At 38.0% G+C, this 13,262-nt stretch overlaps 1 protein-coding gene across 3 annotated transcripts in view; it reads left to right on the forward strand.

Annotated features, from left to right (window-relative positions):
- Nucleotides 1–13,262, forward strand: part of LOC139960503 (eukaryotic elongation factor 2 kinase-like) — a 32,974-nt gene that overhangs the window by 10,956 nt on the left and 8,756 nt on the right. For 2 of the 3 annotated variants that reach the window (XM_071958911.1, XM_071958913.1), the window contains exons 2-11: nt 3,266–3,757; nt 6,234–6,271; nt 7,278–7,449; nt 8,361–8,510; nt 8,897–8,957; nt 9,839–10,038; nt 10,502–10,810; nt 11,206–11,340; nt 12,171–12,359; nt 12,872–12,996. In XM_071958911.1, coding sequence (XP_071815012.1) covers nt 3,425–3,757; nt 6,234–6,271; nt 7,278–7,449; nt 8,361–8,510; nt 8,897–8,957; nt 9,839–10,038; nt 10,502–10,810; nt 11,206–11,340; nt 12,171–12,359; nt 12,872–12,996 — 1,712 coding nt within the window. In that variant the 5' untranslated portion in view covers nt 3,266–3,424. Of the gene's footprint in view, nt 1–3,262; nt 3,758–6,233; nt 6,272–7,277; nt 7,450–8,360; nt 8,511–8,896; nt 8,958–9,838; nt 10,039–10,501; nt 10,811–11,205; nt 11,341–12,170; nt 12,360–12,871; nt 12,997–13,262 lie in introns of all 3 variants that reach the window. The other variant, XM_071958912.1, reaches the window with a different exon arrangement.

Below are 13,262 nucleotides of genomic sequence, written 5' to 3' on the forward strand. Positions count from 1 at the left end.
ACTCTAGGTCATTACTCAAACCAAGTTTCATGCTTTCCCTATGACTTTTAATTTTCACCCACTATGTCACAAATTAGTACCCCATTAGTGTGGAATGGCCCAGATATATATCACCAGTATACAAAGAACAGTTACACACAGTTGGCCTAGTTCCACGGTACAAGCTCTATTGAGTTCCCATACTGTACATGTTATAACACAGAGACAGCTATATCCTGTGGAGGGAGATATTATGATCTGATGAACTTCACTTCACCTGTACCAACCATTACTGTAGGTCAGTGTTGTTGGTTCAGTGATGAAACGCTGATATAATTGAAAGGCAGTAAGAAACCCTACTGACCTGTAATGGTAATGCATAGGAGTTACTGTAATAAAGCATCCCTCCTTATCAATAGAGGCCAGTGGTGTAATATTGTGAGTTAATCTTGGTGAGACTTAAACAGGCTATTTACATACTGATATTGTTTGTTTGTGCAGGTGTTTAATCAACCGTAATCCTATAAAGCAGTTTCTTATTATTTTTTTACATGAATTCTTTTTTCGTAACTTTTTGACACCATTTTGTGAAATAATTTCATAGACTTACAGTCAAGTGATCATTTACACATTTAATGCAGTCAACAATGCTTGCATTATAAATCAACTTGCAAATCACTGTACAATTCAATATTAACTGCAGTGACATGCACATGTTTTACAAAGTGGGCCAGGGGTAGGGAGGAGGAGAGAGGGTGGGGTAGTGTGAGAACAATTTGTAAATCTGTCCTATATGCGTCCTATATTTTACCATGTGTGTATTAAAGTTGTCACAGAGATACTGTGTACTACATAATGCATGTACTGCACATGTCCCTTACTGACTTGCCCCTTTCAAACTTCCTTTCGTTCCTCATCCAACTCTGATTGGAAGTGTCTACCAAGATGCAAGCTGACATGCTCTTAACATACTTGATTCCTATTTAGCCTGTTTGCATATTAGAGTGTTCTATTAGTGTGTACTGCACAGTATACACAGTAAGCTCTAAAGAGCTTGCATGCAGCTGTATTTATAATTGTCTGCTGATTGAATTTATGGTGGTGCATTTGGAGCCATTTGATGCCTTACTGTACAGTTCATAGTCTTTCATCTCTCTCGAGACTCTAACTCACTCTATCTGAACGAACACTGCGGTTCAGGCTGACAACATCTGACTTCCAGTTAACAAGCTGAACTTCACCATGTGGGCGTTGTATAATTGGCATTTCTTTCTTTCAGTGAAAGAAGAGGGTTAACTTGAGAAGGAAGAACTACACTGGAACTACATATTAATGTAATGGTAATAATGTACTGTATGACCATATCAAGTACTTGCCAGGGATAATAATATACCCTTGATTGCTTACTGTAATCAGGGTTAGAGTAGCAGCTCCCTGCTGTAATATCAGGCCCTATATACACCCTCATAGTTTTACCACATACTGCACTGCACTGAAAAGTTCAAGATGACCAAATGGAATTATTTGGCATGCAGCCAACTATTCCTTTTGGGAAAGTGGGAAGTTAGGTCTATGTTCAGCACTGTACATGTATGTTGCATGGTTTAGTTTACACATACAGCACTACAGTACAGTAGTTAACTGTAGAAAAACGATAAGTACAAAAGTAGAGAAACTTACCATTAAAAGCCCAAAAGGCTAAATTGATGTAACAATATTAACTAAGAGATCATTAATACAGCTTTACAGACCTCCCAGGGAAACCTTGAAAACTTTAAAAAAAAACTTTATTTCAAAAACAGCTCTTTGTTTTTCAAAAATACTCTTGAAAACCTTTATTTTTATTCATAAAATTTTTGAGTAGAAATATTATATTCAGTCATGCTCACCATTGGCTATTAGGTTTTTGTGGACAGCCAGGCGTGATTCATGCAGTGATACGAAACAGACTCACAAACAACCGTTAATGTAAGTCAGGTATTTAGTATTTTAAATAAGGGCCACAGATGATCATGTAAAAATGGGCATAGATGGTGAGTATGTTTCAATTAACTTCATTTTGGACATTTAAAAAAACTTTATTTTCATGTTTGAAGCCTTTAAAAACTTTTGTTTCTTCATTTACAACAGGTCTTTAAAAAAACTTTATTTGCTGGGAGGTCTGGCATGAGAATAACTTTGTAATGAAACAGGAAATGTTGGATTTGCAGCTATAAAGAAAGCAATGAATTGTCAAATGTGTTAAATACATTGTGCACATGCTACTACATATGTAGACTGTGTAATAAGTATAGTGTAGGAAATTGTGTGGAGCCAAAATCCTAGACTCTCAGTGTCTTGCCACTCCTATGATTCTACCGCTAAGCTTCTGGGAAAGTTTGATCCAAGAACTTCTCATTCATGAAATCCAAAACTAAGTAGCTTAATCTTCTGACTTACTGGTGGAGCAATGCTCTACTTAAGACATTTGACATATGTCTCTCACCAAGGTTACTTAAAAGAGAAAAGAATCACCTGCTTTCCTTTATTCCTTTTATGATGTCGGGATATTTACAGATTGACACCCAACCAGAACAGAGATACAGTATATGTGTGTGTGGGGGGGGGGGGGGCTGGGGGGTTTTAACAGTTAATTTATCATTCCTGCTTTGAACAACTTTGTTGGAGTCTGCTCTATATATTGACTAGTTATCATTATTTTTATTATTTGACACTTTTGTCTTTGTCAAAAAGCGACAACTCATACCCGAGAAATCTATCAAGAACTTAAACCAAACTGTCCAAGAAATGTGATTTATTTTTAAGTACTGTAAGCAAGTCTCCTGTGCAAAGTTGGCATTGTGGTGGGTAAGATCTCATACTGTAGTACTATATACAGACTGCAGCATTTGGTGATACACGTATCCATCCAGCTGTCTTTGTACAAGATTTACAGTAAATTCACAATTTTTTTCATACCAGCAAGTACTGTAGCTGTACCGTGCTTGTACTGCAGCACTGATTCTTCTGTTTGACAAAACTGTAATATGTATGTACAATTTTCATGCAAAACTAAATTCATTTTGAGTTTAGGGCAACTGATAGTACTTAGCTTTACATAACATATATTAATATATATCATATAATATATAATTATATATATAATAATTATATATATATTATATGATATAATTACATAATATGATATAACTACTCTTAAACTATGTGCATATGTATTGTGTCTGAACTATTTGCCGGGGAATCTCCAGTAGTGTCGTCATCATCTTTTCTTTTATCTTTCCAGTAGATCACCGTGCATTGCCTACTCTTCATCTAACATCATCTGTGAAGGGGTTGCCATCCATTACTGCGTCCTAGCAGGCTGTTTCGTCAAGGAGCCAGCCTACCGTTTCCATGCCTAAGATAAGCTCTGTGTTTGGATCTTACTGCTCAGCCAAGCACAACCATGGCCCAGGTCGACATCCGGATTCAAGACGTCCGCAAGAGTGAGACTGAGACCGAAGACGATGACGACATCATCATGGAACCGTTGTTCGACGACGTCCCGGACGTACAAAAGCTGAATCTGAATGAAGCCTTTGAGAACATCAAGAAGAGCAAGACGCCTCCGACCAAGAAGAAGTGGAAGAAGGCGGTCAAGAAGTCCCAGAAGGTAGCTGACCCTTGGGCCATCTATCACTTTGACAGCGTTCCTGTCGAGATGTGCACTAGACACCGATATAATGCTGTCACTGAAAAATGGACCACCGATAAAGTGAAGGTGAAATTGGCAACAGAGGTAAGATTTATTCTCACTAACACAAGCTCCTAGAAAGCTAAAAAAGCTATAAGGTACTGTACATGTATGGAAATCTTCGTATTTGTTCATTTCGGGGAATCATGCCGCAATGCATTGTAATTTTTTTTAATGTAATTTTCTAACTTAAGTTTGATGTGAAAACTATGAATAAATTATCTTTCTTGTTCTGTTTAATGTATGATGGCAGCAGATAGAAGATTAAGAACAGTTGGTTCTGTTTTTGCTCACTTTCTTCATTCTTTGACCTCCTCCTTTTCATGCTAGTATCAAAAAATAAAAAAATAAATAAAACACTGAACATGGTTTTCAAACATCTGTATCCCTGTTTGGCTTTCACTGCCCAACCAATACCTTAAATTGTAAAGGCACTGTGTCAAAAACGAAAAGCTGCAGCAGGCTGAATCAATATCATACAATGGAACTTATCTCATACTATGCAGACCCAGCAGTGCCAATTGCAGGGAAACTGCAGCACATTTTACAAAGTCCTACTGTACAGTATGCAACAGCCATGCTGCAGTATTCTGCAAACCCCCTCAACACCCTACTCTTCACACTGCATTACCAAATATCAGTTGCATTCTTGATCAAGATTGCCAGGACAGAGAAGGAATGTCTGAGATTCCCCAGAGGACTGAACAGTAGAATATAAGCAAACTGACTGACAGATACAAACATGTAGACACAGTACTGTATGTATTGAACTGTATGTACAGTACTGATTACTGTACTGTACAGTACTGTATGTAGTATTTACTTCACTCCTCTCTTACCTGTCTCCTACAACACTAACGCACATTTCCTAGTCTACCTAGATGTCACTGGATATGTAGTATGTCATGGATTATGTCATGGACATATGTAGTATATGGACATATGTAGTATGGACATATGGACATATATATGTAGTATGGACATGGACATATGTAGTATGTCATGGATCTCAATGTCATGGACATATGTAGTATGGAATTACGTAGTATGGACATATGTAGTATGGACATATGTAGTATGGACATATGTAGTATGGACATATGTAGTATGGACATATGTAGTATGGACATGGACATATGTAGTATGTCATGGGTTTCAATCAAAGTAGTTACAGCAATATACACACATTTGATCTGACATGAAGAAACTGGTTAATATTGTGAAATGCCATTCAAGATAACTAAAGAATGGAAACAATTTTTCCTTGTTGAAGTAGTACATGTACAGTACCCTTTTGTACAGTACATTACTGAGTTATATTTATGACAGGATTAACTCATGCAACCATAAACATCTATAGATTCTAAATCATAACAGAGGTCAGTCAGTAGTACAAAAAAATGTACTGTACCATCTTGAAGGGTAATAAAATATCATCCAGGTACCCTGTGAATGCTAGTTTTCTCAGATCAGTGTCACCTCAATATTTTTCGTACGGTAAAACATTACCAGAATGAATCTGAGCATGATGCTATATAGATTGGTAATTTTATTGCTACAGTATCAAGCAAGTATACAAAGACTGATGATACTGCACATAGACATGTATGTACAGTATTCATTCATACCACAAGAAAGCAAGCTTCTCAGCATATAAACTAGAAGCTAATTCATAATGTATTGGAATACTAAATAACATAAAATCCAACACAAATGCTGTAACATTGTTGTTGTTCAGTATTAAATTGACACAGTCATATTTCATGGTTATTGTACTGTTACGTACTCTAGTAGCTATCTAATGTATAAATACATGTAATAGAAGTTTCTCTGTTTAACAGATTCTCTACGAACAAGATGTATGTGTATTGTTTAACAGTGTGATTTATTTCTCCCAAAAGTAATACATTAACTACAGTAAAAGTGAAACTGACTGCACTCTGTTAATACAGACAGGACTTTATTTGAATTGTTCACCCAATAAAGAATATTCAGGATTGATAAATTGTAAGTAAGCTGTTCTATATCAAACTGCAATGTAGATGTCTTAAAGGGGCATCCATGGCTCGATTGCGATAATATGCAAGATTGTCTTTTCATGCTTTATATTCATAAATTTTGAGGTGTTTTGTGTATATATAACAATGTTGGTAGCTTTTTTACTTTTTTAGCTGAATGTAAAATTTGTTCAGGTAAATTGCAACCCATGGCTTCATTATTTTGCCAGTTACATTTATGTTATTCTTGAAATTAATAATTTAATGGTATTACCGTGGCTTAATAGGGAAAATTAAAAAAATAAGTGTCCCCAAATCTCAGAATACTGACTTTCTATCTCAAAATTTGACTTTTAATGTCAAAATTTTGCCATTTTTTTTTTTTTACCCCATCAGTCCAAAGTTTGCCTTGTTATCTCAAAGTTTTGACTTTTTATGTCAAATTTTCCCCCTGTGAGTCCCTATTAAGCCACTTATGGTATACATGTATGACAGTATGTTTTTATTCTATTCCTTTTCTACAGCCATTTGCCAATGGAGCTATGCGTGAATGTTACCGCATGTGAGTAATACAGTATATGTTGGTGGTGTGATGTATCATAGACAATCAAACTGTGATTAATGAATTGTGCCTAAGATCTACAAATTCATAATATTGTCATCCCTTCCTCACTTACCTGTCTCCTCACAACATCTACACACTTGCTGTACGAGTGACACAGTAGCCATTGACGCTGACCTCCCCAAAGGTCGACGACTGCTGACACCATCTAGGTCTTTCATATTTGTCACAGAGCTAGACTATACTGACAAATTCATGTATTTTGATAGTATTTTTTTTACCATTCTTAGAGCCTGTCTTCAAGGATTGATGGATATCTATAGTTGTATATTACATTACTATTAAAAGGGAATGCATAAATGTACTCGTTTTAGAACTAGTGTACGATAAAGTAATTTATTAAAGGCATTTCTGTGATAATTGTGAAACAACACTAACTTGAACGTAGCCTTCTATTTCGTTCATATGCCCAAAGAAAGTCAGGGATGTACACTTCTGCCCACATTCCTGCACCCACTATCAGCCATTTCTGTTCCAGTTTGACTGAAAATATGGTACTTGTGGTTTTTTCAGTGTCTTAACTCTTTCTCATATGAGAAAGGGAAAGGGCACCATTTCATCATTGTTATCTGTAGTTTGGTGCAGCTGTAGCAAAGGTGTAAGCCTCATATACAGTAGAATATGTATCTGAATTCTAATATATTGTTTATCAGGTTTCAGGATTCAAGCCAATTGAGTATTTCAGTCATTGACAGATTTTTTACATATATATATACAAAGAGAAGAAAAGGCATAGAAGGGTCAAATATGAGACTGTCACAATAATTCCTGAGGAATTATTAACAGTTAGATACAAAAGCTTGAGAGAATTAACAAAGAAGTTGTTAAAGAAATTGTGGGGGGGGAGGGGGGTGCAGATACCTACAGTAATGTCATTAGATCACTGGATACTAAGTAGAGGTGACAGCAGTGTAACTTTATTTGAATTCTGTGTTTTAACAAACAGGAAGAAGTTGTCCAACTTCAGCAAGTCCTCGGATTGGATTCATGCTGGTAACTTTGTGGCTAAGCTGTACATGGAGGAGGTTGATAGGGATATTTACTTCCAGGACGTGAAGCTACAGATGGATGCCAAGGTGTGGGGTGAAGAGTACAATAGACACAACCCACCAAAGAAGGTACAGTATGAGATCAGAAACATAGCCAGGAGTGAAAAAAGGATGAGGGGGGTGGGGGTGGGGGTTGGAAGGAAAACTTTGGGTATCTTAGGAAGTAAGGATGCCATAGGCTAGGGTGAAGAGTACAATAGACACAACCCACCAAGGAAGGTACAGAGTGAGATCAGAAAAGTAGCCAGGAGGGAGAAAGAATGGATGAGGTGGATGGGGGGTGGGGGTTAGAAGGAAAAAAGTTGGTATCTTAGGAAGTATGATGCCATAGTCTGCGGTGAAGAATGCAGTAGATACCCCTGCACCAAAGAAGGTACAAGTTTTAGGAGTGTTGAGGAGGAGGGAATTAGAGGGTGGGGGGGCAGGGAGTAGGAATGGAAGTGAGGGTATTTTGATGGTAGATTGATGCCATAGGCTAGAATGAAGAATATGGGCAGACAAACAACCCACCAAAGTAGTTAGGAAATCAAAAACACAGCTAAGATGATGTTTCTTAGGTATATTTTTGAAGTATGGATGCCATAGGCTGAGGTCAAGAGTGCAAGAAATATAGTTCATGTGAGAAGATTATTGGTGGGAGACTGGAATGGAGGTCCGGGTTGAAACTCATGGCTTTTGCATGTCATAGGCTGGGTAGAGCAAGCACATTCTGCCGAAAACACTAGGAGTTTGTTGGTGAGAGATGGGAGTATATATAAGTCAGGCTTTCTCATGATTAATGAATATCATTGGCTGGGGTGAAGAGTAGAATAGGTGCATCCCTCAAAGTAGGTAGGTACAGTAGGTAGGCAGGTCAGAAATATGGCTATTGTGGCATAAAAGTATACTGAAGGGTTACAGACTAGGAAACATTACTCAAATAAAGAATTACATTTTGCTGAGGTACGTTACTTTCTGTTTTGCTTCTGTCCCTGATTTAGATCGATATCTGTCAGATGTCGATCTTGGAGTTTACCGACAGACCGAACAAACCTCTCTTTCACCTCGAGAACTTCATGGAGGGCCACTACGTCAAGTATAACTCAAACTCAGGGTTCGTGGACGAGGATGACGTCAGGTGCACCCCACAGGTGAGAGGAAATTCTTCTATTTATCAATTTTCTGTTAGAAATTTAAACTTGCTGAAATGCAGCTCTGTTGGAACAAACATCTTAAACCATTTGACGATATTTTGATGAGAATGCACAAAATACTTCTACACTTGGATGAAGTCTCAAAGAAATTGAAACAGCTGTTATCTTGGCTCACTGCTAACCTGTATTCTGCCCGATGTTGCCAGAATCATGGTCACCTAAGTGAAGTCATCAATTTGATAAATTCTTTTGTTCAGTACATTTGTGTGTGTTTGCAAAGACAACTTGCATTTAACTTTCGGTAAATTGATAAATTTACTGTTGATAACTAGATGATATGTGTATTTTTTTTTTATTTTTTTTTTTACCGTTTCTAATTTCAGGCATTCAGTCACTTTTCATTTGAAAGATCTGGTCACAAACTCATTGTTGTAGATGTTCAAGGTAAGTTGTTGCACACTTAATATCAGCATTGGTTTACCACCATAGTTCCCCACCCACTTTCAGTTAGTTTTGTAAACAATAAAAACATACAATAACAGTAAAAGTCTGATTATCCAAACCCATCTTATCTGAACCCCCTATTTCCCAAACCGGTCATCTGTTCATTAAAAAAAGGTCTGCAGGCCTAGTGTTATTGATTCTAAGTACTCATATCCTGAACAACGTAAATTTGTTAACTTTACATAATGATCAGCTATCAAGTTTGTTTGACAAATCATGTCTATGTTTATTCATTCTTCCATTGCCCATTCTACATAAATGTCTGATTGGTATTTGTATCAAGATGTTTACCGCTTTACAAACGATTGCATGGTTATGATCCGATCAAACATTCACACATTAAATGTTAATGAGGCTAGCACTTTTGTGCCCAGCATGCAGGCTATGGCCTTTTATTATACCATTGAATTGCTTCTGAGACTATTACGTAATCTTTGAAACACTGCACTGCACACAATTGTTATTAGTTGAGACAATTAATGAATTTTAAGGAAGATAACATCGCTGATACTTTAAAAGTATTTCTCTTCTCACAGTATTTTTGATCTCTCCACGCATTGACAGTTGCTAGTGAAACGTACATTCGTACCAAAGGAATTTCTTCATTGCAAACTAAAGAACATTTTCACAGTCACTTTGACTTCAGTTATAATATTTTATACAACGTTCAACTGGAAAGTACTTCATACAGTACATCACCGTCCTATTGTTGGGACAGTACCTTTACCAGATTAGCTCTATGGGGCAGTGGAACGCAATAGTCATCAACTTATCTTATTTGCAGAAATTCTCATATCTGTTTTTTTTTTAAACTATTCCAGGTGTCGGAGATCTGTACACTGACCCTCAAATCCACACTGCGACTGGTACAGAGTACAATGAGGGGAACCTCGGTACTAAAGGCATGGCCTTGTTCTTTGCTACTCATGCTTGTAATGAGATCTGCCACAGCTTGGGTCTGACGGAATTTGACCTCCACCCCACCGAGCTGGAAGAACACGCCAAATATGTGCAATTGTCGGTGAGTTGGTGAGGAGGGGGGATGGGCATCTATGGCAATTTTGACGAGAGCATCAGCTCTTTTTCTCCATTGTAAACATAAGTCCATAGTTTTATAAATTCAACATATCTTAATCACATGATTCTTTCAATATCATAAATAACTGAGCTCATATTGAGGATATCCAACCCTAGTTGTCCTTGTAAATCTCGTTATGGATTTTAAAGGTCTTATTTTTCAAGAAGATGTTTCACACTGAGATGTATGTCACTTCTTAGTATCTAAAAGGGGGGGGGGGTCTGTATGCTAATCTATATATTTCTAGCAATTAGATAGATGCAAGTTTGATGTTACGGTAATAATTTTGACATAATTTGACAGCACTTTATCTGTTTTGTGTCGCTTCAAGGTAGATATATAGAAAAGATACCCTAAAATATGAGCCTAATCTTGACCAAAGTGTAATTTTTCAAATCTTTTGCAGAATAATTCTGACACACACGTTGCTCCCTCTGAGAAGGTGAAGACTGTGTTCCGACCTCGGTATTCCATCTCACCTCTGGAGGTCACACGTTACCTGATCACTGAGAGACAATCAGAGAGTGAGGACAGTCAGCCATCGTTGGGTACCCTAGGGGAGGAGGATGAAGACGAGGATGTAACATCCGAGAGTGACATCAGCATGCCCTCCACCCCTACCACACCCTCCTGCATCCCCATGAAGGTGACCCCGATCAGCGGGAGCAGTCGCAAAAGATACGTCAGTGAGAACTCGGATGATTCCATGACCAGGGTATGCTTTACATCATAGCCCCATTACCTTGGTGACCAAAGACATACCATGGCTGGCCCATTAAGTGCAGATTAACTCAGAATATGTGTAGGCTAGTATCTCTGATGATTCAATGACCAGGGTATGCTTTACATCATAGCCCCATTACCTTGGTGACCAAAAGACATGCCATGGCTGGCCATTAAGTGCAGATTAACTTGGAATGTATGTTAATGACCTGGTCAAAGTCGTAGAAAGTTAAACCATAAAGTAGAGACTCAACACAAGCAAGCAACTTGAAGTAATTAAGATCAATTTTTGAGTATAGCTCCAATGTTAGTATTATTAAGATCAGTTTTTGACCTTCCAAAATATGATATGGTTTCCTTCATCTCGGCCCTCTCTTGTTCTTGCAGGAGGAGGAACAAAAACTATTCCAGAAGCGTAACGTGATCCACCGACCCTCATGTGTCACTATGGAGAAAGACTTTCACAGGACCTCTGTGGACACTCAGGTCCCATCGTCCTCGGGTAGATCAATTCTCGGACAGGTAATTCATTATTTTGTATGTATGTATGTATTTAAGATTCTCCTGCAAGCAGGAACTCGCGAAGAAGCCTCATTGGCTTATCAAAGCCGCAAGCTGACCGAAGTCAGTCTCTTACATTCATTATTTAGCGTCCATGATTATAAATTGTTAATTGTCAACAACTCTGTAACTGGACAACATACATTAATCTGGGAGTGACTCGAACCGGGGACCTTATGATTAAAAGGCACCGGCATTAACCACTGAGCTAACACTCCTTAAATTTTGACAGAGTGAAAAGTTTTGCGCTAATATTGAAAACCACAGTTCTATTTTGAGGATAAACATTCTCAGAATCGCATCAGATGCAGGACATGGACCCATAAATTAGATCATTTCAGTGGTTCTGTTTTGTTATCTCACACTTTTCAGAGTTTTCATTACTATTCTGGCTTTGCTCATTGACTCCCAAACTAATGCAACAAAGTACCAAAAATAAAGGCAAGAATTCCATTTCCTGGTTAATATATTTGTTGGATTTTCCTTGGACAATGTTGCATATTACAGAATCTGAGTTGGAAAAGTTATTGAATGAAAAGGATTAAACGTGAATGTGTTATTCTTCTATTTCCTTCATTGACTTATTCAATCTTCATTCCTATTGGTTCTTTATAAAGATAAGTTAAGTTTTCACCCAATCACATGCAAGTTTATGAAAGTAAAGTGTCGGTTTGACTTTTGTTGCAGATGTGCTGTAAATCGCTCTTGTATCTGAAAGCAGTTCAGAGGGAAACATTTGCTATACTATGATGTGTCTTTTATGACAACATATATTATATTTGTCGTTCCAGATCCACTTAGAACTGGCCAAATATCACGAGTTGGGCCGTTTCGCCGTTTCGGAAGATACAAGGAACCTGAAGGCTGCACTATATCACCTTGAACAGTCAGCTCAGTGTGGTATTCTGGAATCCATCCTGGCTTCAGCTCGGATATATCTGAATATTCCCAATGACATCCTGACGGACCTGCACGTTGATGTAAGTTTCTGATAAAGTGGACATCGAAACAAAATACGTAACCATTAAATCTGCTTCGTACTGCGTAATGGAATGAGACGTGACTCAACTTGACAATGTGGTAATTGTGTGTAGTCGGGCAGTGCGCTGTTTAACATTCAGTCAGTTTTAAGGCAACTCTGCTTCTATGGAGGGAGGGGGGTGATATTCCAGCTGATACTCGGCAGCATACTCTGGTTCGTTTCAACAAAATGTGACTGATCACAGGGTAATAAATTTTACATGTGATCTAGGCAAGCACCACTCGTTTACAGAAACTAGTTGTTCATTGTGCACTCATCCCTTGTTCTGTGGATAGGATGTTACTCATCCTGGTACTGATAGCAAGAGGTATTCTGCTTGTCATCTTGACCCCCCTACCTCCCCCCCCAACACTACCGAATCAATTCAATTTCGTAGGACAAGGTTTGATCTTGGAATATGTATGTACGGTTCAATCTGGGTTAATTGTAGCTTAATTTTTCTATTGACAGGAATCTGAGACAAATCACAACGAGGGTATTCGGTACATGGAGATGGCGGCAGAGGCTGGGGACCGCTCTTCTATGATTCACATGGCCAAGGCGTACGATACAGGCAACGGCTTAGGAACAGAGAGGTAAGTTATCTAAGATGGTTAACCATCTGAAACATGTTTTCCAGACGGATGTGTACGGCCAAGCAAGTCTTTTGTCGTGACAAGGCCTTATGACACATTTGTTTTCACTGGATAGTCACTTTACTGGTATAAACATGACTTTTACAAAGAGGTCTCTGCAAACAGGAATCGAGTACATAATTTCAGACGTGTATTAGCATCAAGAGGAGATGCACATTATCTTGAACAGATCCTTCTCGGTATTTCACTCACTTTGAAGCAGATAT

This window comes from Apostichopus japonicus, chromosome 19, assembly GCF_037975245.1.
Source record: "Apostichopus japonicus isolate 1M-3 chromosome 19, ASM3797524v1, whole genome shotgun sequence".
NCBI classification, from domain to species: Eukaryota; Metazoa; Echinodermata; class Holothuroidea; order Aspidochirotida; family Stichopodidae; genus Apostichopus; species Apostichopus japonicus.